General features: G+C 53.0%; 1 protein-coding gene across 2 annotated transcripts in view; it reads left to right on the top strand.

The window, feature by feature from the left end:
- Nucleotides 1-25,051, top strand: part of PDE4B (phosphodiesterase 4B) — a gene marked incomplete at its 5' end in the record, with an annotated part of 152,043 nt that overhangs the window by 71,294 nt on the left and 55,698 nt on the right. For both annotated transcript variants that reach the window (XM_082286910.1, XM_082286911.1), the window contains 3 exons: nucleotides 22,209-22,403; nucleotides 24,227-24,263; nucleotides 24,352-24,422. In XM_082286910.1, the coding sequence (XP_082143036.1) occupies nucleotides 22,209-22,403; nucleotides 24,227-24,263; nucleotides 24,352-24,422 (303 nt within the window). The remainder of the gene's footprint in view (nucleotides 1-22,208; nucleotides 22,404-24,226; nucleotides 24,264-24,351; nucleotides 24,423-25,051) is intronic.

The following is a 25,051-nucleotide window of genomic DNA, read 5'->3' on the forward strand; positions in this document are numbered from 1 at the left end:
TCTCTGGGTTCATGTGACTCCAGAAGGATGTGGAGCTGCTGGAGAAATCCGGGGGAGGCCACCGAGCTGCTCCAGGGCTGGAGCCCCTCTGCTCTGGAGCCAGGCTGGCAGAGCTGGGGGTGCTCACCTGGAGAGGAGAAGGCTCCAGGGAGAGCTCAGAGCCCCTGGCAGGGCCTGAAGGGGCTCCAGGAGAGCTGCAGAGGGACTGGGGACAAGGCCTGGAGGGACAGGAATGAATGGTTAGATGGGAGATTGGGCAGGAATTGTTCCCTGGGAGGGTGGGGAGGCCCTGGCACAGGGTGCCCAGAGCAGCTGGGGCTGCCCCTGGATCCCTGGCAGTGCCCAAGGCCAGGCTGGAGCAGCCTGGGACAGTGGGAGGTGTCCCTGCCATGGCAGGGGGTTGGAATCATGGAATGAGATGATCCTTGAGGTCTTTTCCAGCCTGAACCATTCCAGGATCCTGTGAATACCAACTCAGCTCTCAGCATTTCTAAGAAGTTCGGGGCTTTTCCTGCTCTCACATCTTAGCAGGATTAGGGATGCAGATTCCTGTTCCAAAAGCTTGATCAGGATTTCTTTCCTAACCCTCTTCTCCAGGGGCTAATAACTGGGATGTGGATTTCTTTTAGCTCCAAACTGCCTGGCAGATGAGGCAATCTCTGGCGCTCAGTGAGCACCACGATGGAAAAGGGGTTTCTTTTCTTCTTTCCAGCAGAAAGAAGCGAAATTTAATAAAGGAAATTTGGGCTTCCTGCTGCCCTGGGGTTTGTCCCACGCAAAGAATTCCAGAAGTTGAGTGAATTGTTCTGTTTAAACACAGCCTGCACAGCCTGTGATCCCGAGCTCTGCCCTCCTGAGAGCAGCTCCCCGTTCCCACTGAGCCAGGCCCCTGCAATTTATCCCCTTGAACGGGGGAATAATGGAGGAGCTTTTCCAGGGGCTGGGCAATGTTTCCAGCCACTTGCTGTGCTCAAGTTCTTCTGTCCAGGAAAAATCCAGGTGCTCCCTGTGTCCGATTTCCTTTCCCAACACAGAGCAGGGCAGGTGGATGTTGGGACCTGTCCTCTGCTCCCCAGGCCCAAAGCTCAGCCCAAGTTTAATGCTAAGAACTAAACAAAGGATTTTCTGCTGCTTTTCCCTGTCCTGACTTCCACAGGAGCCTCCTCAGGACTTCTCCAAGGAATCCAGGTGTGATTAAAAACTTTTCTCCCCAAACTGCAACCCCAAACCTATCATCATCATCCCTCTCCTGGTCTCACTGCCCCGCGAATTCTGGATTGTGGCAGAAGGATTCGGTGCCTGGATGCCACCAGAGAAGAACTCTGGCACCAGGCAGGGAACCTCTTTGCTGCTCATTTTGAGGGCAGCAGCTACAAAACAGAGATTCTGGAGCTTAGAATTGTGGAATCATGGAATAACAGAATCATGGAATCCTGGAATATCCTGGCATGACAGAACTGAGCTGGAAGTGACCCCGGGTGTTAAGCCCAGCCTGTATCACAGAACGCCTTCACTCCATGCTTTCTGAAATGGGATTTTTAATGAGGGTTGGACAAATACTCCCTAAACCCTGAGAACTCCAGTAAAAAGAGCCACTCCATTACCTCTGGAAGCACACAGAGTGTCCTTCACAGCATTTGCTTTGTCTTGGTTCAGTTTATCACAGAACCCCAGCCTGGGGTGGGCTGGAAAGAGCCTCGAAACCCCTCCCGCCCCATTCCCCCACCACGGGCAGGGCCGGCCCTCGCTGCTTGTTCCGATGGCGTTTTGATTGATTTAAGCACTCGATGAAGGGTGTGGAGAAAGGAAAACAAACCCGCCAAAGGTTCAGGGCAGAGAAAACCGCCGCGTTTCGCTGCTGCTGAAGGAGCCGCCAGGTTTTGCAGCCTTTCCTTGCTGAGTTCACCAGACGTGCGGGGCTGCTTTGAAAGCTCCCACTGACGTCAATGGAGCGGCGGAATGGGAGCATCCGCACATCCCAGCCCTGCCCTGGCACCGCTCCAGCCCCGGGCTGCTCCCAAAAACCCTCCCCGGCACCCAGGGAATCGGTTCCGTCCAGTACCATTAACATTGGTGAGATGAGGAATGTGTTACAGTGCTGAAGCTGCTCGTTAAATGCTGGGATTTTCATGTTTTCGGGGGAAAAAAAAGCAAATTCCAAAGTGACAAAATTGTTGCTTGGCTTAAAAAGGGGTTTAATAATCATTTTACAGGCTCTATTCAGCATTTTACAGGGTCTGTTCCTCCCCAGCCCCAAATACTTGTATGGTTTTGTTGCTTTTTTAATGTAAACTCTTATTTAGAAGTCTCGGGTTTTTATGTAACTCGAAATTCTAGGACAGAAAATGCCTGCGAGCCTTTCAGAGCAGTTTCGCTTTTTTTAGCTTTTTGTTGGGAGGAAAAGCCTGGGAAAAACGTGTTAATTGTCTCAATCTGGGAATGCTTCGAAGGAGCTCAGTAGGGAACCAACCCATGACACTGAGCTGATGAATTCCTGCTGGGAGGCCTCATCCCACAGATCCTTTGGTTTTTAAGGGATTGTGCCAGTTCATCCAACCTTTCTTGTTGAATCTGAGGACAGGACAACATCTGCTCAGGCCCCATGGAGCACGGGAGTGGGAAATGCCGGGAGAAACGGGAATTAGCAGGGGAAACGGGAATTAGTGGGGGAAACGTGGCCGGGATGAGGTCTCAGGGCACGGCGGGGAAGGGAAATCATGTAGGAAGAAATCAGATGATCTTCACTCTCCGTAGCACTACGGAAAATTCTATTCCCAGGTTTATTCACCCTGCTGATGAGGGGAAGGAAAACGGGATACAGAAGTTGGGAGAGCAGGGAAGGGCATCAGGAGACCTCTGCAAGCTGGGGGAGCATCCATCGGATACCCCTGGCTGGGATGAAACCCTCGGAAGGCATTCCTGAATTCTGGAATGGTCCGGCTTGGGAATGACCTTAGAGCTCATCCTGTGGGCAGGGACACCTTGCCCAGCCCGGGGTGCTCCTGGTTTTCCCTGGGGCTCCTCAGTGTCCCTTGGGAATGCTGAAGAGGCTCCAGTCGGTGCCCGGGGCTTGGATTCCCTTCCAAAAGACCATCCGTGAGTCAGCCCGGGTGTTCTTCCCGGGAAGAGGCTGCTCCTGACTGACGCTGCCGGGGCTCTCCTGCCGAGTGGAAAATGAAACCTTTACAGGAGAGAAAACAAAGGAATCCAAAGGCCGCGGCTGCTGCAGGGAGCAGGGGGGGCTGGGGCACTGCAGCTTCGCCAGGGTTTATTCCCGAAATCAGCTCCCTTCGTGCAGCAACTTCCCAGGCACATTCCAGGATTTATTCCCGAAATCAGCTCCGTTCTGTGGGAACTTCCCAGGCACATTCCAGGATTTATTCCCGAAATCAGCTCCGTTCTGTGGGAACTTCCCAGGCACATTCCATCCCAAGCAGGGGTAGCTTGGCCGGCTCCGGCATCACCCCTGGGATTGCAGGGGGAAGCTTTAGGGGGTTTTTGCTGTGTCTCCCTCAGGTATTTCCATGGGAATTCCAAATAAACGTGAACAATTCAGGTGAGCAGCAACTACAGAACTAAACCTAATTCTGGGGGGGGGGTTACCGCAGCTCTGAAACTTCTTAAAAATTCCCACTTTTCCAATGGAAGGTTCCCACAGTTCCTTTTCTGGTGGTTTAGGTTTGCCTGGATTGGACTTCAGCAGGAAATCTGGGGTTGTAATCAAGTGGCACATGTGGAATTTGGGATTAGGACAATTCCCTTCTGTCTCCCTTTGCTTCCCTGGGAGCTGCTGGATCACAGGGGTTGGGGGATCCTATGAAATGTCCCAGGCTGTGCTCCTGCTCATTGTGAGGGAATGATGCTCAGTGTTCCCTGGAAGCTCCAGGATATTCCAGTCTGATGTTTGTCCCTGTTTCCTTAGATGGAGGCTGTAGGTGTAGGTTTGCTGGTGGAATGAGAGTGAGGTGAATTAATCCAAAGGGTTGGGTTCCTTTATGAAATATTTTTAGAAGCCATGGATGAAACATGATGGGTCGATAGGAAAAACTCCTGGGATTATTGCATTATTTGATGGGTTTTTGGGTAGGAACAGGAAAAAGCAGAGAACTGGCAAAAGAAAATATGGTTGGAAAAGATGCCCAGGGAGTGGTGTGGACTTTTGCTCCCACAGGATTAAACTTTGCCATGGATAGCTCCCAAAAAAGCAGATTTGCCCCACTGGAAGCAGCAGATTCCGTGGTGCCTCCCTGGCTCGGGAGTGTTTGGATTTTGGGGCTTTGGCCCACGCTGGGAAGCCCCAGCAGGAGCCGAGCACAGCAGCTGGGATCGGTGGGATTGTTTCTGGGAGTCGGGGAATTGGGAGAGGAGCTGGCTGTGGCAGACAGGATATTTTTGGCTTTTAGGAGAGCACAAAATACAACTCGGAGTACTCGAGTTGAGGCTCCCAACAGGAGAGCTCTGGCTGGGAGCTGAGGATGAGAGTGGGCGATCCCGGAGCATCCATGGGATCCCGCAGGGACAGGCTGCTCCAGGAAGCCCGGGATCACCCCGCCAGGAGGAATTCGGGCGTGCAGGGGGGTGAGCAGGACCCTCAGTGTGTGAAGGTGGGAAAACGAGAAATAAACACTTGGTTTGCTGCGTGTCGGAGAAGGAGAGGGAGCTGGGAAGGGCTGGACGTGGGTAGCGGGAAAGGTGAAACGAGGATGAACCCAAAACTGCTGGGAGTAACGTGAGAAATAATGTGGAGTCTGGGAAGGAGCGTTCGGAGCAGCAGCCTCGGGATCTGGGGCAGCACTGACGTCTTTCCTGGGAAGGCAGAGCAGCTCTCAGGAGCTCAGGGCTGGGAGCAGCAAACGAGGCAGATCCAGCACGAGGCAGCGTGGGGAGGGCTGGGGGGACCTGCAGGAGCCTCCTCAGAGACCCCACCTGCAGAGCTGCTCCAGCCTCGGGATTCCAGCACAGGGAGGACCTGGAGCTGCTGGAGAGAGTCCAAAGGAGCCCCCGGAGCTGCTGCAGGGCTGGAGCCCCTCTGCTCTGGAGCCAGGCTGGCAGAGCTGGGGGTGCTCACCTGGAGAGGAGAAGGCTCCAGGGAGAGCTCCGAGCCCCTGGCAGGGCCTGAAGGGGCTCCAGGAGAGCTGCAGAGGGACTGGGGACAAGGCCTGGAGGGACAGGACACAGGGAATGGCTTCCCAGTGCCAGAGGGCAGGGCTGGATGGGATATTGGGAAGGAATTGTTCCCTGGGAGGGCGGGCAGGCCCTGGCACAGGGTGCCCAGAGCAGCTGGGGCTGCCCCTGGATCCCTGGCAGTGCCCAAGGCCAGGCTGGACATTGGGGCTGGGAGCAGCCTGGGACAGTGGGAGGTGTCCCTGCCCATGGCAGGGGTGGCACTGGATGGGCTTTGAGGTCCCTCCCAACCCAAACCATTCTGGGATTCCATAACCCAGTTAAAATCTCTGTCCCTGTGTAATTAGCTATTAGCCACCTGTAAGTGTTCTCTGGCCTTATGTGCCACACCAGTGTGTTTGCCACTTTCAGGGAATATCAGGAGCCTTTGGGAATTGTAGGACAGATCCCCACATGGGGGAGACTGACAGAATGTCAGGACTCAGAAAGGCCTTTCCCCACCTGACTTCACAACCTCATTTCCAAACAGGTTCTGTTCTTTCATCTCCTGGTGTTTACGCACGTCTCAAAGTGCGTCTGCAGCCTTCGCCTTCCAACATATTCACTGGAAAGAACATTGGGAACATCCAAAGTTTCTTTTTTGGATGAATAAAACTCCTCTCCCTGTGCATTATCACAGAATCCCAGACTGGTTTGGGTTGGAAGGGACCTTAAGAGTCACTTAGTTCCACCCGTGATGGAGGGACACTCTGGGCAGGGACACTTTCCACTGTCCCAGGCTGCTCCCAGCCCCAATGTCCAGCCTGGCCTTGGGCACTGCCAGGGATCCAGGGGCAGCCACAGCTGCTCTGGGCACCCTGTGCCAGGGCCTGCCCACCCTCCCAGGGAACAATTCCTTCCCAATCTCCCATCCAGCCCTGCCCTCTGGCACTGGGAAGCCATTCCCTGGGTCCTGTCCCTCCAGGCCTTGTCCCCAGCCCCTCTGCAGCTCTCCTGGAGCCCCTTCAGGCCCTGCCAGGGGCTCTGAGCTCTCCTTGGAGCCTTCTCCTCTCCAGGTGAGCACCCCCAGTTCTCCCAGCCTCGACAGTCTCTTCCTTTTGCATTCCCTGTATCCCATCCTGGGTTTGTTCCCTTGTGTTTCCCTGATTGCATGATTGTTTTTCTCTCTCAGTGGTTTTAGCTGCTGTGTGCAGGACCGAATTTTGGGATCGGGAATCCTTCCCTGCAAACCCCTGGGGTCGGTTTAAGCCGTTCCAATCGTGTGGGATGGGCAGCAAAGCCTGCGGGTGGGGCGTGCCCCGTGCCCTGCATCCCAGCGAAATACTGCCCAGCTTCTGTTTTTATGGCACGGCCACACGAGTGCTGACCCCAGAGCTGTTGCACTGAACAGTGAGCCCCTGCTGGCTGATTTTCCATGCAGCACACACAGGAGCAGGACTATTCTGGGATCAGATCCCGGGAACAGCGGTGACTCATCAGCTGCAGCAGCACAAGGAGATGAGGAGCTATTTATTACAGCTCTTCCAGGCTGTGAATTCTTCTGAGCAGCGAGTTCAGCTCGGAGTTATGTAATTATTCCTCCTGGATGATTTCTCTTATTGGTTTGTAATTACAAAATCTTCGCAGCACACTCCTGGATTTTAAAATTAAATCCTGGGAATGACTTAATGTGAGGAGAAGGGAGGGATTCGATCTTCCCTCGTTTGTGTTTGTTTTGTTTGGCAGGGATGGGTTTGTGGTGGTGTTGCACAAACTTCACCTTTGCTTGGTGAAACTTTCACTCGTCATTTCCTGGTTTGGAAGTTTAGAAACAAATGTTCGGGGTGAAATCCTCTGGAAACTGGCAGGAGGGGAATTCCATGGGGGAGTTCCCGGCTCGCTGGGTGGGAGAAGGGCTGGAGCTGTAAGGAGTTGTCCTTACGCCTCCCAGATGCCGGCTCTCCCCAGAGAGGGATGAGCGGATCCAGGAGTTTCTAGGGAGGGTGTGCTGCCCTCCCCCAGCCGTCCTTGTTTCCATAAACAGCCGGCATCGCCCGTACGTGCTCATCCCAGGAAAAGCATCCCCACTCCTCCCCAGAAGTGAGAGGAAGATTATTGGCAAAACCTTTTTCCTAAAAAAAGAGAGGGAAGTGGGTGTGAAACCCTCCCCGAGGCTCCTGGAACAGCCTGGGCGTGGTGGGAGCCTGGAGCCGAGCTGGGGATGCTCCTGGTGCCACCCACAGCCCTCGGAGCGGGAGGGGAGCTCTGGAGCAGCATTCCCAGCCTGCAGTGTCCCTTTCCAGCCGGGTGGAAGCAGATCCTCCACTCTGATGATGCTCAGGAGAATCAGGATCCTGCTCCAGGGCATCCAGGAGAGCTGAAAGCAGGGAATTGGGGATCTGTTGAACCTCACCGAAGCGCTGGCTCCTGACAGGCTGCACTCGTGCTTTGCTGAGGGGTTGGATAAATATTTCTTAGTTGTAATCCCCATTAAAAAAGAAGAAAGCCACGTCCTGCTATTTGTCAGCTCAGAACTGTGCAATAAACTCATCACAGCCTGAGTATTCCAGAAGTTACACAAGCTGAGCTGGCAGAGCTCTTGGAAAGCTCTAAATCACGTTCTAGGGTCTGGTTATCTTGGGGAAGTCTGTTATTTTTACAGTGATCGTGGATAATTTGGCTTTAATCTTTATTCTGTGCTCTGTTATGACATTGCTGGTCAATTTTTATCACTCTCTCAGGAAGAGACGTGTAAAGATGGTTTAGCAATGGGTTTGGAAAGGGAGATTGATCCAAAATCAGAAGGCAGTGATGGAATGGGTCTGTCTCGGGTGTTGGGTGTTTGGGTGTTTCAAATTAGACTAGTTTTTTTCCCAAGATCATGTAGGATCATGGAATTGTTTAGGTTGGAAAAGCCCTCTCAGACCATCGGCTCCAACCATTTCCAGCACTGCCAAGGCCACCACTGCCCCATGTCCCCAGGTGCCACATCCACAGGAATTTTAAATCTCTCCAGGGATGGGGACTCACCCCTGCCCTGGGCAGCTGTGCCAGGGCTGGACAACCCCTTCCATGAAAAAATGTTCCCAATATCCGAGGTGGGTAAGGAATGAGCCATCCCAGTCCTGATGGTCTCAGAGTCGCTGATCCCAGCTCTTGTTCTTTCTGGAGCCATTCCCTCTGCCAGCCCCTTATCCCAGCCGTGGCATCAGTGGCTCAGTGTCCCCTGCCCGCCTGTGTCCCAGCTCCAGAAACCCCTGGAACATTCCTTGGCCTCGGCTGAGCGTTGTGTGGGGTGGGATTAGGGGGATGGGAACAGGGCCAGCCATGGGCAGGCTGAGCCCTGGACAAACTTTACCGGAAAAACCCCCAGGGAAAGATCCTGAAGGCAGCCGGAGGAAGCGCAGGCAGGAATTTCTTTAACTCATCCGTGTGTCAGCTAAAAGGAGATTTCCCACACACGTCAGCGCTTCCCAGCTCCGGCAAAAGCCCCGGGGGCGTTGGAGCCCGGTGACATCACAAGGATGGGGAATGAATTCACTGCGAGGGTGACGCCAGGGAAAATTCCGGGCTTGGGCGGCTGAGCTGAGCCTTGCAAAGCGGGGCAGGGAAAGGCTGAGCGCACAGAGAGGCTCCGTGTGTGTCTCAGTTTGATCTGAGCCTGGTTTTGGGGCTGAGAGCGCCTTGATCTCCCAAACAAACATTTCCTGGTGGCCTTGAACGAGGAGCAGGCAGGATTTTGTGGCTCTGTGGTCCCACATCGATCCTGGTGCTGGATGAATTGTCCAGTCCCCTGTGACCACCTCGGCGGGGCCCTGGAGCTCCCGGGGCTGTGGGACACTGGAGCTGGGGAGAGCAGCTGGATCCCAGCTGTTGGCACTTAGGGACACTCATGAGGACAGGGATTTACTGGGCCAGAGTGGCACTGAAGGAGAGGCTCTGTCTCTATCTCTCCATTTAAGTGCATAAAAGGACTTCTGGAAAATCCAGAGAATAAATATTGGCTGGAGGAATAGAGGTCTGAGAGTGAAGGCTTGAAGTGGGGCTGGGTTGAATGTCCCAGTTTCCCTCAGATCACAAAAGGCTGCCGACATTTTTCATCCATAAAGACAGGAAATTGTTTGGAGTGGAGGCTGGAAGAACAAGCTGACCCCCTTTTGCTTTGCTGCGTTCAAATTGTGCAGTGTAAGAACCATTCCATTAAACTCTGCCCTCACTGCTGCTCCCCCAGACCAGTTTAACTCCAGGAAAGAAAGTCCAGCTGATGACAGATGGAACATTATGGATTTACTTCAGATTAAAAGTGGGAAAAAACGGATTCTGGCAGGAAAAAAACTGTTTTCCTGAGGAAACACAGAAAATTGCCAAAGCTCTGAGTGTCACCTTCCGTGAGGCCTGATGTGTCACACAGCAGCTGTGGAGGGAGCAACTGTGTGAGGCTGACAAAGGTCAGCTCGTTCTTCATGCAGGCTGGGAGGGGCTGGGGCTGCACAGGCAGGGGGGAGCATCCATGGAATCATGGAATCATCCAGTGCCACCCCTGCCATGGGCAGGGACACCTCCCACTGTCCCAGGCTGCTCCCAGCCCCAGTGTCCAGCCTGGCCTTGGGCACTGCCAGGGATCCAGGGGCAGCCCCAGCTGCTCTGGGCACCCTGTGCCAGGGCCTGCCCACCCTCCCAGGGAACAATTCCTGCCCAATCTCCCATCCAGCCCTGCCCTCTGGCACTGGGAAGCCATTCCCTGGGTCCTGTCCCTCCAGGCCTTGTCCCCAGTCCCTCTGCAGCTCTCCTGGAGCCCCTTCAGGCCCTGCCAGGGGCTCTGAGCTCTCCTTGGAGCTTCTCCTCTCCAGGTGAGCACCCCCAGCTCTGCCAGCCTGGCTCCAGAGCAGAGGGGCTCCAGCCCTGCAGCAGCTCCTTGTATCTTTATGGAATAAGAGATGGAGTTTTAAGCATTGACCAGCCCCTCATGTCACCCTTCAATAAACTCTGAGTTCCATCCTCTGTCCCAAAGAGGTGGAATTTCTCAGGGCAGTGCTGCAAGGCTCCGGGCTCCCAGCTGGGGACAGTGGCAGCCAGCACTGCCAGCCCAAATCCCGTGTCTCTCTGCTTCTCTGAGTTTGTGCATTTGCCACTCACCTATTCTTATGCAATTTAATATCTCCTCCGTGCCTTCATTTTCCCTGCTGTTATTAGGGAAGCAAAGGAAAAGCTCTCCTGGGCATGAATGAGGAGCTGTGTAATGGGTTGCAATGGCTCCATCCAAACCATTGTGCTCTGTCTTGTGAATATCTATTTAATCAGTGCTTTTAAAAGAGCTGATTTGTGCTAAGTGATTTTTCTTTCTTAGACTGCAGCAAGAATCTCATCCTCTTGTGAAGATGCAGCACAGGCAGCCCAGCTATTCTGGGCTTCAATGGCTCCATTGAGCCGGGAAGAGGTTCAAGTAGCAGGCATCCTATTCAGATGATTGTGGAGCTCCTGTGAGGAGGGAGCACTGCAGGATGCTCTGCTGGGATGGAGTACCAGGGTTTATTAACTCATCCATCCCACTCAAGTCAATCAGCAGCTCGGTTATGTTTTCTACTCCACACATCTGCTGTGCTTTGGGAGTTAGGCCAGCGCTGGATGTCTTGGAGACATCCAGGTTTCAGCCCTCGCTCCTGCAGGGAACTTTGCTCCATCAGCCCTCACCCAGTCAGAGCAGTGGATTCTTGAGGTGGCACTGCTGCCTCTCTGCCACCTCAGGAGAGTCACGGGGGGATGAGACTGTAACCAGTGTGTCCATGGTTACATTCTCTGGCTGTCTCAGTGGCTTTTTGCTTCCCCCTCATGAGAAGGGATTGGGGTTCATTGTGCCTTTGCTCCCTGCAGGTATGAATTTAGCCAGAATTAGGGGTTTGTGAGTTAATGGCACACAGAGAAGCACTGATGGGTTTAGATTCAATCCCAGGGAACATTCCTTACAAAGCACAGTAAGAAGCTGTCATGAGCATGTTGTGAGCAGCAATAAACCTTTCACCGACGCAGGGTGAGCCCAGCACAGCTCCCCAGGCTGGCACACGCTGTTCCCCCCTCACTGCTGTCACTGAACCCTGCGCAGCCTCCCTGCCCAACTACGGCAGCACCTTGGCAGAAGGCAAAACCCCAACAGTTCTGGGCTGAGTGCTCAGCACAGAAGCCTTTGACACGAGGGTTTTGTTGCCTCTCCTGCCACCCAGCTTATCTTGTTTGCTCCTCACATGATCGCCAGCAGGCCCTGGCTATCTGCGTGGCATTTGCTGTCCCCTGCTCAGATGTTCTGCTGGGTGACACTGGGGTATTAATAGAGAGTGTCACATTGGGTTCTGGCTGAGGGATATCAGGAGAATCCCGTTGTTTGCCTCCCACCCTGGCTCTGGATGTTGATGGGTCCCAGATGCTGCTGGGACTGGCACTGATCAGCCTCTTGGCCAGCAGCCAGCCCCAGGGATAACCACACAGTGCCACAAAGGGTTCCTGACCCGAGAACCCAAAGCTGGCCCCAGAAGGAAAAGAAGATGGATTTCTGCTGGAGGCAGGGTCACCCAGAGCTGCGACACAGGGACACATCCAGGTGGGTTTGGAATATCTCCAGAGAGAAACTCCATGATCCCCCTGGGCAGCTGTTCCGGTGCTCTGCCACCCTCAGTGTACAGAAGCTCTTCCCTATGTTCAGGTAGAACTTGTGGTTTAGTTTAGGGCCATTACTCCAGTCCTGTGGCTGGGCTCCTCTGGAAGATCTGGCACCATCTGTTCCAGCAGCTCCTTACCAGTTTCAGGTGTTTTTATCAGCTCCTTACCAGTTTCAGGTGTTTCCAGCAACTCCTTACCAGTTTCAGGTGTTTTTATCAGCTCCTTACCAGTTTCAGGTGTTTCCAGCAACTCCTCACTAATTTAATGTGTTTTTTCTCCTCTGTTCCATCAGTGAACTCAAACATCTCCTCCTCCCCTTGGGAGTGACCCCTCAGTGCCTCCTCTCCAGATTTCACCACACCGAATGTTTCCACACAGTGAGTCAATATTTTTAAGTGGATCCATTTTGGTCATTGATTACCTTTTCCCACTTATTCTTCATTAGCTCAAGTCAAACCCTTTATCAATACCCTTTATCAATACCCTGAAACACCCAGGATGGCTCAATTCTTATTAGCTCAGGAAGGAAGCTTTAACTGCAATCAGATACAATGATTTTGTGCCAGGCCCACACATTTGTGCTTATTCACACTGCAAACTTCACCTTCTGTGTAATTAAGCAGTAATTAATCGTAGCAAGTGCTCTGCTCATATTTATTCCAAATTTCCAATGGCTGTTGCTGCTTTGTTGCCTTGTTTGAAGTTCCTGGACTTGATGACTTGTTTCAGATATTAGGTTTGGGGTGATTTCGCTCAGTGCCCCCACATCTCTTATTTCTTTTGAAAAGCTTTATGGTTTGGAGGAAGTGACTCCAAAACAGTGATTCCAGCAAGTGATTTTCAACATGAAACAGAGCTTCTAAAGGATCATTAATTAAGGAAGATCAAAATGAGCCCTGGAGCAGGTCTGGAGAAGTTTTGCAGGTCTAGGGAACATTAGCAGTGTTATTAAATGCTATTTTGGGTGCCAGCAGTTCTCTATCTGCTTTCACATCAGCGAAATCAACCCTTCCCAAGAGGGTTTTTAGGAGCTGGTGGAGGTGGGGTGTGAGGAGGCTGCAGGAGCCTTTCCATGATCACCTGAGGTAGGGCTTGAGCAAGGAATGATTCGGCAGGGAGAAGATGGGGGCTGCTGCCAGCACAGATGTGTTCTGGAGGAGTCACAGGGTGGTTGGGAAACTGGGAGGAGAGGAAGGGGCAAACTGGGTGTGTGCACTCCAGGAGTGGAGCGGAGATTCCTACGCCAGGGAGAGTGGCAGAACTGCGGTGAGGATGGTGATCCAGGCTCCCAGCAGGGTTTGCAGGATTTGCTTTGGATGGAGGAGCTGGAAGGCTGCTGGAAAGGTTCAGGGGGAATGAAAGCAGATAAGGGATGTGTGTGTGGGGTGATCGTGTTCCCTTCTTCCTGAAGTGCTCCGTAGCTGTCAGACCTGCAAAGATCGATATCCTGAGCACACCTAGAAAATCCATGGCCTTGTGTTTACTGCCTGACCCCACCATTTGGCACGAACCACATGAAATGTGCTGCAGGAGTTTTGCCCTGCCTGGATTTTTGGGCTCACAATCATTCCTTTAGAAGGTTTTGTTTCTGATGCTCACCACCTCTGTCTTCTCTCCACGCTGAGGAAGCTTTTCCTTTTGCTAAATCCAGTTTGCTGTCCTTAGTGATTAAAGCTCATCGCAGACCGCATGATTTAATAGCAGAAAATCGAAATCTGGGCTTTAACTTGACCCTCTTTCCCTCCCTTTTGTTTTGCAGCTGCCTGAGGAGGAGGTGGGCAGGCAGAGCCTGTCCCTGCCGCCTCCTGCTGAGGGGTCCCTTCCGCCTCACTGGCGGTAGGAAAAATGCAAATTTATGGAAATACTGTAGGGCCTGGCAGGCTTTGTGTTCCCTGGCTCTGCCTTCGCCTGAGCTGGGCTGGGCATTTCACAGGATCGGGGAAACATGGAATGGTTTGTGTTGGAAGGGATCTTAAAGCTCATCTTGTTCCTGCCACGGGCAGCGACACCTCCCACTGTCCCAGGCTGCTCCAAGCCCTGTCCAGCCTGGCCTGGGACACTTCCAGGGATCCAGGGGCAGCCACAGCTGCTTTGGGAATTCTGTTCTAGGGCCTGCCCACCCTCCCAGGGAACAATTCCTTCCCAATCTCCCATCCAGCCCTGCCCTCTGGCACTGGGAAGCCATTCCCTGGGTCCTGTCCCTCCAGGCCTTGTCCCCAGTCCCTCTGCAGCTCTCCTGGAGCCCCTTCAGGCCCTGCCAGGGGCTCTGAGCTCTCCCTGGAGCAATGTTCCATGAATTACGCTATTAATCCCACCAGGAATATCATCAAGTTGGTGTTTACCCCATCACTCCCACGGGAAAGCTGTTCACTGCTCTGGCTGCTCTCGAGGCACAGATTTCCATCCGATTTCCAACCTCAGTTTATTCCTGTCCATTTTATCCCCCCTTGTTTTCACACCAGCATTGTCCTTTAGCATGAAGATCCTGTTTGCTTTGGTGGCCTGTGCCGCTGGCACTTGTGACCTGCCTCCTTGGGGGAACAGCAGGTGCCATTCCCAACATCCCTGTGATCCATGTGCCAAACCCCTCGGACAGAGCAAACACTTCATGCTAAAGGGCCAGGATTTTCCATCCTTAGTATTGTGCCCTCAAACAGCACCAGGTGGCAGCTGCTCATGATTTAGATGAGGCATCTTGTGCATTGAGCTTCTGCTGGCCCTGAAATGATCAATGAGAGCTATAAAAAAGATTGTCCTTGGAATCACATCTGTGGGCTCTGACATTTGCTATCGCAGTGTCCTTTCCCATGGATAGAAAAGATGGAGAGTGCAGGCATTTGAGAGATGAGAAGCAAGGAAAATTTTGCTGAAATGTACCCGACTGGATTAATTCTTGTTAAAGGCTGAGTCTCCAAAGGATTTAATGATCTGAATACCATCTTAGGACATTTCACTGTCTTTTTACTGACAGGCTCCACAGATCCCAATTATGGAGATAAATCCAAAAACCAGGTCAAATAATTATTCCGTGAATCAAGTGGAAAGGCTGGATGCATTTCCGAGCACAGCAGCTTTCCACGCGCTCACTGCTGGACTTTTGGGTACTGTGGAAGGGCTGGGGGGAGTTTAAAACATTAGTGCAGAAAATGTGTAAATCTTCCACCTCAAAGGCTGCCTGTGCAGCTCAGGTAAAATGGAAACTCTGTGGCGTCTGTGAGTTGTCAGCACGGTTGTCACTTTGTTCCTGTCTCCAGCTTGGCTGACAGCAGATGAGAGGAGCTCTGTGAAGTGGGGCCGGACAGAGCAAAGCAGCTCTGAGCTTCCCCCCTGCTTGAAAAGGCAGAAGTGCCTCTGGACTCATGCCAGGAGATCCTCTGTTTAAGGGCAGGATGGAATAAAGCCTGGCTCTGGCCAGCAGCCTCCTGATGCTCCGGCTCTGTGCGGATCCGGGAATGCTTTCCTGAGTGCTGGAAGCAGAGGTCATTTGTGGATGGGACCCTTGAGACCCCTGCTGAAGGCTTGGCTTTGCCATAAGTACTCTGGGAAGGGAGTTAAGTGCAGATTGCACTTAAGAGGGGTAGGAGATACTTGAAGATGCATCAATAAAAGATGGGATATAGGACTGGGATTCCCCTTCTGCTGCTGGTAATATCCCGGTGGGGAAAAGGCAGGGCTGGACCCCGTGTTCCCACTTGCTGGGTGGAATTATCCCCCCAGGCTGGTTCTGGGCAGGGAGCAGGGCTTGTCCAGAGGCAGAAGGGCTGGAAGGTGTCCTGGAGCCCCACCAGAAGGCACCAGTGTCTCTGTCACACGAGCCACGCCACCATGGGCAGCCTCCTCCACGGGAGGCAACATCTGTGTGCTGTGGATCAGGAGAGGCAGTCTGAGAAATGCTACAGGGCTTAGCTGGGGCTGGGAGAGCTGGAAAAGCTGAAGTGACACTGAACAGAGCAGAGCAGCCAGGCCAGGCTGGGATAAACACTGCCCTGGAGCTGGCATGGAAACATCTGTGCCATGGGACAGTGGCGTTTCACAGAGCTGGTGCTGCCAAAATCCAGCATGTGGAGCACCGTGCTGTCCCTGTGCCACCTGTCCCACTGGCCACAAGCCATTCCAGACTTTCCAGCAGGGAAAAGTGGCAGTTTCCCCCCTGGGGAGGCTCAGCTGGGTTCTTCCATGCAGCAAAAGCACGGCTCATGTGCTGGAGATTTGGTCCTGGTGAGCTGTGGGTGGGTGGAGGGTGCTGGGCAGGAACACCTGGAAGGTGAGGAGAGCTGTGAGTGCTGCACAGGGAGGGGCAGCAGAGAATCCTGGGGTGCTCTGGATTGGGAGGGACCTTAAAGCTCATCTCATCCCACCCCCTGCCATGGGCAGGGACACCTTCCACTGTGCCAGGCTGCTCCAAGCCCCGTCCAACCTGGCCTTGGACACTGCCAGGGATCCAGGGGCAGCCCCAGCTACTCTGGGCACCCTGTGCCAGTTGTACCTTGTTATACCTTAGCTGGGCAGGAAGGGAAGCAACTGCTCCATCAGTTGTTAGCTGGAATATTTTCAGGAGGAAAAAGCCCTTAGGAAATGGCATTGCTGCCCATGTTGGGAATGATCACTCTCACATCCATATGTCTTTCCAAGCTCTGGAAGTAAAAACAGAGGTGGGGTGCCTGGTGTCTGCTGTGTTTGACTGTGCCTTGCATTTTCCAGAGATTAATGGCAGTGAACCATTGGAAGAGGATAAAATAGCCCAGGGTGTACATTTGGAAAAATAACAACTGGATTTTTGCACTCAGTATTCCTTCTCTGGGGGACTTAAACAACCCCATGATGTTCACTTGTTACAGGATAGTGTCAAGCTGCTTATCTGTGGTAAACATGAAAAGGATTACATTTTTTGGAACCTTTCGTGCTAAGAGAGAATCCAAACTCATTTTCACCTCCCGCTGTACTTTTCCAACCATCTCCTGGTGGCTGCTCCAACCAGGCACAGTGCTGGATGCAATCCCTGACATCTGCTGTGTAAACCAGGAGCCTCCCCAGGGTGCTGCTGATAAGTTCTGAGAGCTGCGAGGGCTCTGGGGACTCACTTTTATCTTGGGGCTCTGCTGAAGGTGGATTTGGGTTGTACAGGGAGCAGCAGCAGCTCTCAGGTCTGTTTTGGGCTCTGGGTGGGAGCAGGGCAGGGGGTCTGGTTGTTCTGCCTCTGTTGTACCCAGTGAGCAGGAGAACAGCAACAGAGTGAATTACTGTCACAGAATGGTTTGGGTTGGCAGGCATCTTAAAGATCATCCAGTGCCACCCCCTGCCAAGAGCAGGGACACCTCCCACCAGCCCACTCTGCTCCAAGCCCTGTCCGACCTGGCCTTGAACTTCTTTATTCAGAGATTACAAAGTCAAGTAAACACATATTTTTGCTTCTGGATACATGCAGAGGCTTAATGATGTGTTTAGCAGCAGCTGACAGTTTCTGTTGCAAACACTTCAGTCAGTGCTGCCGGGTTCCTGTGCCAGGCAGCTGTGACAGCACAGGGAGGGGCTGCAGGGGCTGCTGGCACTGGGTGGGGACACCGAGCTCTGGAGATTGCAGGATCCTGGAACCACAGAGCAGTTTGGGATGGATGGGACCTTGAAAATCATCCCGTTCCACCCCTGCCATGGGCAGGGACACCTCCCACTGTCCCAGACTGCTCCAAGTCCCAATGTCCAGCCTGGCCTTGGGCACTGCCAGGGATCCAGGGGCAGCCCCAGCTGCTCTGGGCACCCTGTGCCAGGGCCTGCCCACCCTCCCAGGGAACAATTCCTTCCCAATCTCCCATCCAGCCCTGCCCTCTGGTAGCAGGAAGCCATTCCCTGTGTCCTGTCCCTCCATGCCTTGTCCCCAGTCCCTCTGCAGCTCTCCCTGGAGCCTTCTCCTCTCCAGGTGAGCACCCCCAGCTCTGCCAGCTTGGCTCCAGAGCAGAGGGGCTCCAGCCCTGGAGCAGCTCCGGGGCCTCCTCTGGACTCTCTCCAGCAGCTCCACATCCTCCTGGTGTTGGACCCTAGGGCTGGAGGCAGCTCTGCAGGTGGGGAATTGCCTGGATAAAAAACTTAGGAGCCACATGAGGGACAAATCCAGCAGAGGGATTTGAACTCTTAAGAGGTTTCTGAGAACAATGAGGTTTTCCCTAAGGAGGGGAAGGAGGTCAATAATGCCTGTGGAGCTGTGAGCTGTCACCCCAGAGAGCCCATGCCAGGGCTGTGCTCAGCTCTGTGTGTCCCACCCTGGGCCATTAAGTGCTGATGGTTTCAAGCTCAGCCCTTTCCACATGGAAGATTATTCAGGAAAAGCAGCAAGCTGTTCTGATAATGGGGAACAGGTGCACACCATTAGAGGGCGGCCAGGCAGTGGAAGGAACAGCATTTTTCCTTGCTTACGGTTTTAAGAATCCTGACGGATGTCTTGGTAAGATTCACGAATCTCAAAAAGGATCTTTATAATTAACAAAGTCTGCCCAAACCTCTGGAAATATTTTGAAAACGTACTTGATATCATAAAGGTGGTACTGTAGTTTGGAGATGGGGAGTGATGTCCTCAGGAATGACTCTGGGAAGGCAAAGCAGATGGTGAAGCTTCTTGGAGAGTCAGTGCTGTCATGCTCGGGAAAAGTGTAAATTCCCAACATAAACAAAGATCCACGAGCCTGCCTGGTCTGCTGGGCTCAGATGTGTTTGTGTTTCATACTCCAGAACAAACTGTGGGGCGGCGCAGCTCTCATGGAAACCACTTGACTTGCACTTGACTGTTCAAATGACTCTGAATTACATCCAAATCATGGCACATTCCTGTTACTCAGTCTTGTTGCTGAGTTTTGCCATGTTCCAAGACTACTGGTGCGCAGTGCTAGTCCAGGGACATCAGCTCCTGATGCTGGTGAGGGGTCTGGAGTGGAACCTTATGAGGAAGAGGTGAGGACACTTGGGTTGTTCATCCTGGAGGAGACTGAGGGAGACTCAGCAGGGTCTGCAGCTCCTCCCGAGGGGCAGTGGAGAGGCAGGCACTGATTGATTCTCTCTGTGACCAGGGATGCGATCCCAGGGAGCGGCTGGAGCTGTGCCAGGGAGGTTTAGGTTGGATATCAGGGAAAGGTTCTTCCCCCAGAGGGTGCTGGGCACCGCCAGAGCTCCAGGAGCCTTTGGACATTGGGGTGTCTGTGCAGGACCAGCACTTGGATCCATGATCCCTGCGAGTCGCTTCCAGCTCAGGATATTCTCTGATGCTGTAGCTGTTTTACGGTAACGCTGCAGCATTTGAACAGTTGGGGGTTGCTGTTATGATTCCCTTTGTTTGCAGAGTGACTCACGAAGCCTCGCTGTGTTGTACAATGATTTCTCCTGGCTCGCCGTTGTCTGTTCATTACCGTGTGTCAGCACAGCTTTGCACGGGTCCAAGGCCGGTGCTCGCTCGCAGCTAACTCCTGCCACCTGCTGTCTCCTTCCTCCTTCCTCGCTTCCTTCAGATCCCGCTTTGCTTCGGAATGCTGAGGGATAGAGGAATGGAGCTGCAGCTGCCCCGCGGCTTGGGCTGAGCGCTGCTGTGCAGCCCCTGCTGCTGCCTCTGCCCGCCCTGCGCCTCCCCTGCTGCACCATCCCACCGGCATCGCAGACACCTGCATGTGGAGTCCCTGGAGAGAAACCCAGGGAAAGGCCACCTTTCTTCCCAGCTCTGCTGTGCTGAGAGACGGCACTGGCTGGGTTAAGGCCCATCCCACATGGATTGTGGAATCACTTAGTTTGGAAAAGATCTCTGAGATTATCAAATCCATCAATTCCCACCACTGCCCCATGTCCCCAAGTGTCACATTTACACGGCTTTGAAATCCCTCCAGGAATGGAGACTCCACTGCTGCCCTGGGCAGCTGTGCCAGGGCTGCTGTCACCTTTCCTCCTCTGGAGCCAGTTTGGCTCTGGCAGGGCTCAATTCCCTGGAATTCCTTGGTGGCCTCCAGACACACGGTCACCCCGAGAGTGTCCCAGCACTAGGAAACGTTAGTAAACAGATCTGATAACCCAGGTTGGAGGCAGGCAGGGAATGGCATCAGCTCCCACGTGTCTTAGAGAGATCTGCTACAGAGACTGGGATTTCAGAAGGAATTATAGGGACCTTAGATACCACATTTCTGGCCCATATGTTTAGATAACACAGTTTATATCACAAATGGGGTGTCTCGCTGTGAGTGCTGTCGCTTGAAGATAAACTGCAAAGGAAATTTTGGGGTTTTTGGTGCTTTGTACTCTGCCATCCTTATTTTAAAGTAGGCAAATGCAGCTTTTTTTCCACTTGGACAAAGCCTGTAGGGTGTGCAAACTTTGGAGAGGACCCTCACAGTCTGTGCAGTGTTCTGAACATGATGATGAAGTTTTTCCAGCAGAGCTCAGCAGTTAACTTCCAATAAAAAAAATAAAAAAGAGCGGGAAATGCAGGTCTGAGAGGGCAACTTTAGAATCCAATTGCAATTCTTACCAATTCCAGCAAATGTTTGTTTGGGGGATATTTTTGGCATCAGAACACAGTTCCAGGTGGGTGTTGTGCACCAAGAGCAACTGGTGACAAACACAAGGTTAAGCTCTTGCTCTGTGTATCTCAGGTCACATTTTCCTAACGTTGGATCATCCAAGGGGAATAGTTTCCCATATTCCACTTCTTGTAACTATTAAAAAGCCATGGCAGCAGAGTTATTCCTGGATTTTGAGGATCTTGCTCACAGGCTCTACCTGCGGGAGTGCCTGTTCACATGGAATACTCCTGGCAGAGGTAACTCCAAACTCTGGTATCTGTCACTTTTTGGGGAATTATCTGTTAACTTCTGGCTGAGCACATGGGTGGCTGAGTGCTGGATCAAGGCCGAGGAAAAAGAGCCTGAGGAACGCTGGCGTGGCTGCACATTGAACTTAAGGAAAGGAATAAAAGCACTTTTCAGTTGGATTAAACACGTGATCCGTACGGCAGCGTTCCAGGTGCTGGAACAGGGAGCACGGGAAGCAGGCAGCCAGGAGCTGCAGCAGCCACAGTATTCCCAGCTGGGCATTGGCTGTGCCAGGCGTCTCACTGAGGCAGCCTGGATGTGTCCAGCTCATCTCAGTGCTGTAGAAATGTGGAAAACTTGCAGGATTCAGGCAAGTTCAGGGATTAATACTTTATGTGCTCTTCCTGCCACGGTTAAAGCACTCTGCAGAGGAGGGAGAGCAGGGAGAGCTGGGGTCTTCCCTGCAACTGTGCTCAGGGAATCTTCTGGATTAAAGGGTGGAGGGATGGAGAAAGGCATGGCAGGGACCAAAGCCTGGTGTCCTGGTGGAACGGCATCGGGCATGGCAAGAGGCACTGGAGCAAGCACTCAGCTCCTACTGCAAGGAGACAAAGCCTGACTTCCAAAGGCAAGGAAATTCCTCCTGAGCGTGGCCGTACCTCACTTGGCTTCGCTGGGCCACGCTCACACAGCTGGTGTTTCTATCAGGCCCAAATGCCCAGGCAAAGGAGGCCGCCTGCTCATTTGCAGCGTTTACGAGGGGTGTCACTTGCTAGAGTGGCCAGGGTGACTTCAGCCACAGGTTGCAGCAGCCAAGTTATGAAACCACAAGGAAGTGGGTGTAAAATGGAAAAGGACAGAAAGTTTAGTGCTTTTTTTTTTTTTGGTTTTTAAACAGCCCTTCATTTTGCAGCCCAGCTGTTTAAAATTCACTGAACTGATACCTTGAATGGCTAAAACACGATTTGGGCATCCAGCTCCCACAGCTGCCAAGTGCTCGCCCATCTTGCAGGATTTCAAAGGCTTGGCTCCAGGGCTGGGCTGGAGGGTGGTGTCACTTTGTGGTGTCTTTAGTCCCTGTTGTGCTTGTAAGGCTTGGAGTGAGGTTTGGCAAATTGAACCTCAGGGCTTGTGCAAACGGCCTTGAGGGTGGAGTGGGGTGTTTAAAAGCATGGAATCCTGGAATGGTTTGGGTTGGGAGGGACCTTAAAGCCCATCCCATTCCAGGGACATTTCCCACTGTCCCAGGCTGCTCCAAGCCCCAATGTCCAGCCTGGCCTTGGGCACTTCCAGGGATCCAGGGGCAGCCCCAGCTGCTCTGGGCACCCTGTGCCAGGGCCTGCCCACCCTCACAGGGAAGAATTTCTCCGTCATGTCTCATCTAACCCTGCCCTCTTCAGCTGCTGTGTGGTCATGCTGAGAGCTGTGCTGAGCCGGGAGAAATTCATGCTGAAGGCAGCGTGAGGAGGCAGTGAGGACAGGAGCCTCCGGGTAAATGTTTACGGTCCCGCAGAGTCCTGCTTGCACACAAGAGAGACGTGCCAGCGGGCGGCTCCGGTGACCGCAGGCGGTGACCGCAGGCCGGTGGTGACACGGTGTGAGCCGCGCTGAGGTGACACATGCCCTGATAGCCCTCTTGTGGCAGACGTGTGACACTCATCTGTGTTCCTTTCGCAGCTTCGATGTGGAAAATGGCCCGTCCCCAGGGCGCAGCCCGCTGGACCCGCAGGCCAGCTCCTCGTCGGGACTCGTCCTGCACACGACGTTCCCGGGCCACAGCCAGCGCCGGGAGTCGTTCCTGTACAGATCCGACAGCGACTATGACCTCTCACCAAAGACCATGTCCAGGAACTCCTCCCTCCCCAGTGAACAGTAAGCATCAATTCAGCTCACATTTTACACTCACTAAGAGCTTTCCGTGCTGCTCTCATCCTTAGAGCTCTGTTAGGAAGAGCTTATGGGTGGTACACACACATTTCGTAGCTGGAATGCACAAAACAGGTGCTGATCCAACATCCTCTCCCATCCTTCAAATATTCCTGTTTTCTCCAGAATTTAGCAAAAGAGCTTTCAAAGCCGTATCCTGGGATAATAGAGAAGTTGTGCTGTACTGTTATTTACAGGATTGCTGTTACTCCATCCTGTTTTGGGGACTGTTCCCTAGAACTGAGTGGAAAACGAGCCGAGACAGATGGCTGAGCTCGAGAGGATCAGTGCCCACAGAGAGTCCTGGATTCCCAGCTCTTTATTTTGAAAGGCACAATTTAAAGTTTCAAAGTGGCCATTAAGCGATAAAAAAAGTGCTCATAAAAAGAAGTTGAACCGTTGTGAAAGTTTTGTCACGGAATGGAAATCTGAATATTAGCCAGATCCATGAGAATTTGGCAAGAAAATATCCCTGCTGTGAGTTAAAATGGAGTAAATATTTATTGAAGGAACCACTTCAAATTATGCAAATAGTGTTTGGTGTAAACGGTGGGTTGTAACGATTCCCGGCAGTGTGCAGGGGCGGGGGAATCCCATAATTTCCCCCAAATTCATGGCTCTCTGCACAAGTGTCCATCCACTGTGGGCATCGAGGCTCTGTTAGCACTTGGGAGAGAGTCTCCATCAGTGTGGAGACAATTTTAATTAAGTTGTGGACTTAATAGCACTGATACCCGAGGCAGGACAAGGGGGTGAGCTCTGTGGCAGCACAGCAGGGACAATTCCTCTTTGCAGGACACCTCTCCAAAGGGTCCTGTGGCAGCCAGGAGCCGACTCTGCTGCCCCCACTTAGTGAATCCTGTTATTGATTATGGGATCAATAATAGAATTGTCTACAACATTGCTCCTAAGAGTGCCTAAAGGGGCTCCAAAAGAGCTGGAGAGGGACTGGGGACAAGGAGTGGAGGGACAGGACAAGGGGGAATGGCTTCCCACTGCCAGATGGATAGTTGGGATATTGGGAAGGAATTCTTGGCTGAGAGGGAGGTGAGGCCCTGGCACAGGGTGCCCAGAGCAGCTGGGGCTGCCCCTGGATCCCTGGCAGTGCCCAAGGCCAGGCTGGACATTGGGACTTGGAGCAGCCTGGGACAGTGGAAGGTAGCCCATGGCAGGGGGTAGGACTGGATGGGGTTTAAGCTCCCTTCCAACCCCAACCATTCGATGATTCTATCCTCTGCCATCTCTCAGTTAGGTGAATCATAAAGGATTTTCCGTACACGCACAAGTACCGTATATAATACCAGAAAAAAAAAAAAAAATCCCTCTTATTGCTGGCAGTGGTGTATTTTGCTCAGAACTTCTGCTCAAATCTTCCATGATGAAAACAGCCAGACAAAACCCGGTGTCTGAACAAGATTAAAGACTGCGACAGAGATCAACAAAAGCCAGGAAATTCAAAGGTGACCTTTCCCCGCACCACTACGGTTGGTTTTTTTCCGCCGCGGTGCAAGCGTGAGCCTTAACTTCTGAATTTCCTGGCTTTTATTGCTTGGCGTTCCCAGTCCTAACGCTCGCTCCCGCCGGTTGTTTTGGATATAGACGGTGACCGTTCCATTAGGAACAAGTTTTTATGTGGTGTTAACTAAACGCTGCATGGGTTCATTCATGAGGAAAACCCCTTAAGGACACCGCTCCTTCCCTGAGGTGAATTTCGCTGTTTGAAGGTAAATTTATGCAGAAATTTATACATTTTCTCCGTTTTTCCTTAGGCATGGTGACGACCTGATTGTCACACCTTTCGCCCAGGTGAGTTGGTGGCATATTGGCCTCTAAAATAGTTTTTATAAAGCACTTACGTGGAGAAGGTTGATGCCTGCGGTTTTGTTTCCCTCAGGTGTTGGCCAGCCTAAGAAGCGTGAGGAACAACTTCACACTCCTCACCAATTTACACGGCACCTCCAACAAGTAAGCCTGGCTTTTTAAGCTCCTTTCGTTCACGAGAGGAGCCGGCGGGGGCTGAGCAGGGGCGGCGGGGGCCGGGGGGCCGCGGCTGCGGTGCCTCAAGCTCCGCCATGGCCTCACGGCTCCGCCGCGTTCGCGCGGGACGCCAGGGGGCGCCATCTCCTCTCCCCTCATGGCGTCCGTCCCCTCGGCCCTTCGTCCCCTCGTCCCCTCATCGCTTTGTCCCCCCCATCCCTTCATCCCCTTGTCACCTCATCCCTTCATCCCCTCCTCCCCTTGTCCCCTCAGCCCTCTGGTCCTCCCTGAGGAGCGAGCGATGTGTTTTGGCTTGTGTGATGTCTGCTGCGAATCATGGGGGCAGTTTGGGGCCCTGTGCCACAAAAGAAATATTGAGGGGTTGGAGAGTAAGAAGGGGATGGATCTGGGGAAGGGTCTGGAGCACGAGGAGCAGCTGAGGGAGCTGGGAAAGGGGCTCAGCCTGGAGAAAAGAGGCTCAGGGGGGACCTTGTGGCTCTGCACAATTCCCTAACAGGAGGGGGCAGCCAGTAGGGAGTTGGACTCTGCTCCCAGGAAACAGGGACAGGATGAGAGGAGAAGGCCCCAGGTTGCACCAGAGGTGGTTTATTTGAATA

This window comes from Coloeus monedula (assembly GCF_965178545.1).
Source record: "Coloeus monedula genome assembly, chromosome: 9".
Classification (NCBI taxonomy): Eukaryota; Metazoa; Chordata; class Aves; order Passeriformes; family Corvidae; genus Coloeus; species Coloeus monedula.